Genomic DNA, 5,628 nt, shown 5'->3' with positions numbered 1-5,628 from the left:
AACCGAAAACAAAGAGCAGTAATTGTGGTCCAGTTCGGAAAGCTGTAGTCTTCGTGGGGTCACGGCATCTCCGGACCGTGGGGGACAGCTGTGCTCTCCCATTTCCTCCTTCAGAGCTGCCACTTCCTCCATGAAGCCCTCCTTGGTACCCCTTCCTTCCCATGCCCTAAGTAAATAACCTCTCCCCCGCCCCCCTTGTCCCGCCTTCCTCTTCACTCTGTACACAATTATGCCAGTAAGGCGGGCTGCCAGAGGGGTTAGGGTCTCAGACCCTGGGGCTATCCTCAGAGTCACTTCCCCTTGATGTATTTCTCAGCTGTGTGACCCGAGGCCAATTTCATTATTACCTCCCTGTGCCTCTCTGTTCTCATCTGTAAAATGGAATTGATTATAGTACCTACCTATGCTCTGCGGTGAGGAGTAAGTTGATTTGTGGATTAAAAGTGTCTGGTGCTCAGTGACTGCTCTGAACCTCTACGTTGTTGCTTAGTTATGCTGGGATGTTTGCTCCTCACCCACATGTGGGCTTCTCGAAGCCTGGATCTTTCACTTCCTCATCCTCCTGCTGAGGTCAGCGCCCAGTGTAGGATGGCGCTCAGCAAAGTGTGAAGGGATGGAGGGATAGACAGACGGATGGACGGACACAGGGACGTACATCTGGATGAGCCCAAGTGCTGAAGTGTGCTGTCCCCTAGGGACCTCACCTGCACACCCAGCTGTGGAGGCCTGGCCCACGGATACCCACTGGGGATGCCACCCCGACNGGGGAGGGGCGCAGGGGCTGGGAGGGGAGGAAATGCCATCAGATCCAAATCCAGCAGGTTGGCTGCTTGACGACCACGTGGGTGAGAGCAGGTGGAAAGCACTGGTGAAAATGAGGTTTCTGGATGAGCTGGGGTTTCATTTCCAGCCCCTGGTTCCTGAGGGCCTGATAGTACGGCCTGGGCCGCCAGCCCTCTGCCCAGGGCCCCTCCCTGCTTCTCACCAGGGGCAGCCATCCCACTGAGGCCCAGTGGGAGCCTGCTCTGTGCCAGGGTTGAGGTTTGGCACCAGCCCTCACAGCAAGCTTGGGAGGAAGGCACTGTACCCCATCTTTAAATTAAAAAAAAATTTTTATTGTTTATTTTTAAGAGAGAGAGAGAGAGCATGAGCAGGGGAGAAGCAGAGAGAGAGAGGGAGACACAGAATCCGAAGCAGGCTCCAGGCTCTGAACTGTCAGCACAGAGCCCAACGCGGGACTCAAACTCACGAACCACAAGATCATGACCTGAGCCGAAGTCGGACGCGTAACTGACTGAGTCATCCCAGCACCCCAAGCGCTGTACCCCATCCTAAGCTCATTCCTCCATCCGTCGTCCACCCATATTTACTGAGCACGTACTAGGCGCCTGCGCTGCACTGAGCGTGGGGGAGTCAGGGGGGAAGAGGTGAAGATCAAGGGCTGCTGCGTCTGGGGGCTGAGGGCTTCGTGTGCCGGGGGCTCAGGCTGCAGAGCTGCACCCGTGAGGACAAACAGGCGCGGAGGCAGAGCCTGTGTCCGTGTTCCGAGGCAGCCTGGCACTCGGCCGCCTCCCAGTGCCAAGTCGTAAAGAGACTCCTCGAGACGCAGACCGATGCCTTTATAATGCTCCCTCCGTGCACGGAGGCATTAACACGACGTCTATCACCATGGCATCGAGGTGCTTAGACAACCCGCTCCCCCCGGAGGATGGAAACAGCGTGAAGCAGATTATCTGTGTCTCACTGTGACATATGCGATCATGTATCACCGTGATGGATCAACAGTCAATGCCGCTGGGGTCCCCGCCGCCCCCCAGCCAGTAGAAGTGGCTTGTGTTTATTCGTCTTCCTCACCTGGTGGGCAGCCCCTGCTCCCGTGGGCCGCGCTCCTGGCGCTGCCGGAGTCGGTGGGAAACATCTACTGGCTTCCTTGTTCGTGTGCAAAGCCGCCGAGGGGAAAGCATTTGGAAGAGGGACCGACACCGGACCCCTTCTGTGCCATCACGGGGGGCTGCACGGGGTAGGGGGGAGGCTCAGCTCTCACAGAGCGCGGCTCTGAATGCTGGCCCCATGCGTACCTGCCCTGGTCTTGGGCAAGCTGTGTTGCCTCTTGGGGACATAGTTTTCTCTTTTGTAAAACTGGGAGCATCACATCTATCTTGAGAGTTCATGGGCGCTGATGGAGACAGGAGGGGAAGTGCCAGCATGAGCCGAAACTCGGCTACATTTACCCCAGCCTCCTCTGCGTGCGGGCATGCGGGCACCCCCCCACCGCCCCCACATCCCTTCCCTCCGCCTCATCCAGCTTGGCCCAGTGCTGGCTCGGGAACGCCAAGGGTAAAGGCTCCGGTCTGCTGGGGAGAGGGGTGCGGGCAGGGGAGAGGGGTGCGGGCAGCAAATAATTACTGTTCCTGCGGCAGTGCCTGCAGGAGGCGAGGAAAGGGGCTGGGGCTCCAGGCCAGAGGGGGAAGCAATTCATTTGTCTCCTGGTGGGGGAGGGGGTGGGCTCAGGCTGAAGGACGTTTCAGCAGGGGGTGTGGGGGGAGGGAAGGACATCTCAGGGGAGTCAGAGAGGAGGCATCCATCCGCGGGCCTCTGGCTGTGCTGATGGTGGGCAGCTGGCCTTCTGGCACCATTCGGGGCTGGGAATGTGTAGCTCCTGCCCTCACCCTCACCGTCTGCCCCTCCTCCATCTGGCGCCCATCCCGCCCCACCCCTCCCAACCCTTTCCACCCAAAACCCGGGCCCTGGGATGAGCACATTCATCAGGGGCTCCTGGACCATCTCTGAGGGGAAGAAGTTCTGTGGGAACACAGTCGTTTTACGTTTCAGACGTGAGTGAGCCGCGAAAGCAAACCCTGGATTCACTGGCGGGAGGGAATCCTGTGTCACCAGTGCCTTCTGGGTGGGCCATCGCTAGAGTCGGGGGAGGAGCATACCACGTGGGGTGGGTTCAGAGGCTCTGCCGAGGGGGAGTGTGAGCCCCAGATTCCTCACCTGGAGCCCGTGCTGCCTGGGGCTGCTCCCACTACTTCCTCAGAAAGTCTAGGGTTTTTTCTTCATTTTAAAAAATGTTTATTTATTTATTTTGAGATGGAGAGAGAGAAGGTGGGGGAGGGGCAGAGGGAGAGAGAGGATCCCAAGCAGGCGCCACACTGTCAGTGCAGAGACTGACGTGGGGCTCGAACCCCCGAATCGTGAGCAGAAATCAAGAGCCAGAAACTCAGTTGACTGAGCCACCCAGGTACTCCTTGGGTTATTTTTTTAAAGTTTATTTATTTATTTTTGAGAGAGAAAGAGCATGAGCAGGAGAGGGGCAGAGAGAGAGAGAGGGAGGCAGAGAATCCCAAGCAGGCTCTGAGCTGTCAGTGCAGAGCCCAACACCGGGCTCGAACTCATGAACCATGAGATCATGACCCGAGCTGAAATCAAGAGTCAGACGTTTAACTGACTGGGCCACCCAGGCACCCCAGAAAGTCCAGATTTTTAAAAAATGTTTATTTATGTTGAGAGAGAGAGAGAGAGAGACAGAGACAGAGCATGAGTGGGGGAGGGGCAGAGAGAGAGAAGGAGACACGGAATCCGAATCAGGCTCCAGGCTCTGAGCTGTCAGCACAGAGCCCGACAAGAGGCTTGAACCCACGAACTGTGAGATCTTGACCTGAGCTGAAGTCAGACACTCAGTCGCCTGCGCCACCCAGGTGCCCCAAGTCCAGGGTTATTGAGAAGAGCAGGCCCAGTGAGGCCCTGGGGAAGCAGAAGGGTGGCCAGGGCGGAGCTTTGTGGGGACTCAAAGGGGAACTGTGGCCACCAGCAGGCCGTCCCCTCCGGTGAACCAGAGAGGAAGAGGGGAACGCTGACCAGGAAGCCCCGATGGAGAGGCGGCCCCCGTGGTGGTGGCGGGCCCCGCCGGACCCGGGCTCAGGCCCCTGGCTCCTGGGTTTGCTCCTGTTTCCCTGGACCCTGCAGCTCGCAGGTAGGGCCGCCTTCCTTCTTCCGCGCTCTCTGGCTCGCACATCAGAGTGGCTTTCATCTGCCCGTGCAGCTAATTCCTGGGGACCTATCTCGGGAGGTTTGCTCGCTGCGTTTGAACATTGCAGACTTCACAGGGGAAGCCTTCAGGGACCCGGGAGATGTTTAGCTAATGCCTCCGCCAAGGTGGCTTTTGAAGGGGTGGGGACAGCGCTCCCCTCCGTGTCCCTGCTGTGTTAACAACCTTCTTCCCACAGCCTGACCTCGAGGCCTTAGACGAGGGGGTGGGCGGCATCCAGGGGCGTCAGAATAAGTGAGGGGTCAGTGGGGAGGGACAGCTCAACCCCAAGGAATCCTACGGTGGAGCCAGTGTTGACCCTGCCCAGCCGCAGAGCCACCCTCCGCCTTCTTCCCCGTGTTAGCCAGGGAGGCGAGGGGCGGCCAGGGGTCGGCCACCAGGGACACTGTGCCCTGGGACACAAAACCGTCACCGCTGCCAGAAAGCGTGGCACTCTCCACTTAACGGAGCACAACCAGAGGCCACCTTGCATTATTTCACAACGGGAGCTTATGCCGTTCCCGGGACCAGCGCCGCGCCCCCTTTCCTGGCCCCGGGTCCCCTCAGAAGCTGGGTGGCCCGGATCTAAGCCACCCCCAGGAGTGGGCCTCACCAGGGCTGCCCACACGGAGGCCCCTCTTAAAGTCCCACACTCCCCCCGCCCCACTGTACGGCCGAGGCTTTCTTCCTACTCGTCTAGACGTTTGTGAGGCTTCCTGGAGCTGCACCCACTTCTGCTTCATTCTCCACCTTTCCTTTATACCACAAACAACAGCAGCTACCCTTATTATTGAGAATTAGCCACTTTGAACACTTAATCTGGGCTTTACTCTCCCACTCAGCCTGGCCCCAGCCACCCTTGAGGTACCGTCCCCGCCAGCACCACTTAAAAACAGGGAAATTGAGGGGCGCCTGGGTGGCTCGGTTGGTTGAGCCTCCCACTTCAGCTCTGGCCAGGGTCCTGTGGTTCAGTGGTTCGGGCCCCACATCGGGCTCCGCGCTGACAGCACAGAGCCTTCTTGGGATTCTCTCTCCCTCCCTCCCTCTCTCTCTCAAAAATAAATAGATGTTAAAAAAAAAACAGGGAAACTGAGGCCCAGGGAGGTCAGATAGCTTGCCCAAGGCCTAGAGGGTGAGGAGAGGTCAAGGTCAGACCTGAGTCAGCCTGAACCCCAAGCCAGGACCTTTGGCAGTGGGCTCATGGGGCTCCTCTTGGCTTTCTTTGTAAAGAACATTCCTCATAGAAAAAATTTCTCTCCCCTCCCCCCAGGAGGTGAGAGCTGACTGTGGTACCTGCTGCAGGCTTCCTGGGCCCCTTGCGACATCCGCCTCTTCAACCTGGTGCACTTTGCACCCCCTCCTGCCCCCCAGAGGCTGCGGCCCCAGGAAATGCAGCTTGTTGCTGACGATGCGTCGGACTCACACTTAGTCATTTCTAACTTAAGTTCCTTCAAATTCCCCGTCATTTCTTTTTGTGCGGCCCCTCCCCCCCAGAAGGGACCCGGCATGTCTGGGTGACGGTGGATGATGCTTTGCGGGATGCTGTTGTGAGAAGCGCTTCTATGACTGTCTTGACTGTAAGCAAACAGCACATTCCC

General features: G+C 58.2%; 1 protein-coding gene across 1 annotated transcript in view; it reads left to right on the top strand.

Annotated features, from left to right (window-relative positions):
- The first annotated feature begins 3,783 nt into the window (after positions 1 to 3,783).
- Positions 3,784 to 5,628, top strand: part of NFAM1 (NFAT activating protein with ITAM motif 1) — a 32,431-nt gene continuing 30,586 nt past the window's right edge. The window contains exon 1 of the mRNA XM_077757978.1: positions 3,784 to 3,976. Within this exon, the coding sequence (XP_077614104.1) occupies positions 3,874 to 3,976 (103 nt within the window). The 5' untranslated portion in view covers positions 3,784 to 3,873. The remainder of the gene's footprint in view (positions 3,977 to 5,628) is intronic.

The sequence above is a fragment of the Crocuta crocuta genome, unplaced genomic scaffold, assembly GCF_008692635.1.
Source record: "Crocuta crocuta isolate KB4526 unplaced genomic scaffold, BGI_CrCroc_1.0 scaffold143, whole genome shotgun sequence".
Classification (NCBI taxonomy): Eukaryota; Metazoa; Chordata; class Mammalia; order Carnivora; family Hyaenidae; genus Crocuta; species Crocuta crocuta.
Note: the sequence above shows the minus strand (reverse complement) of the source record. Positions and strands in the feature narration are given on the sequence as shown.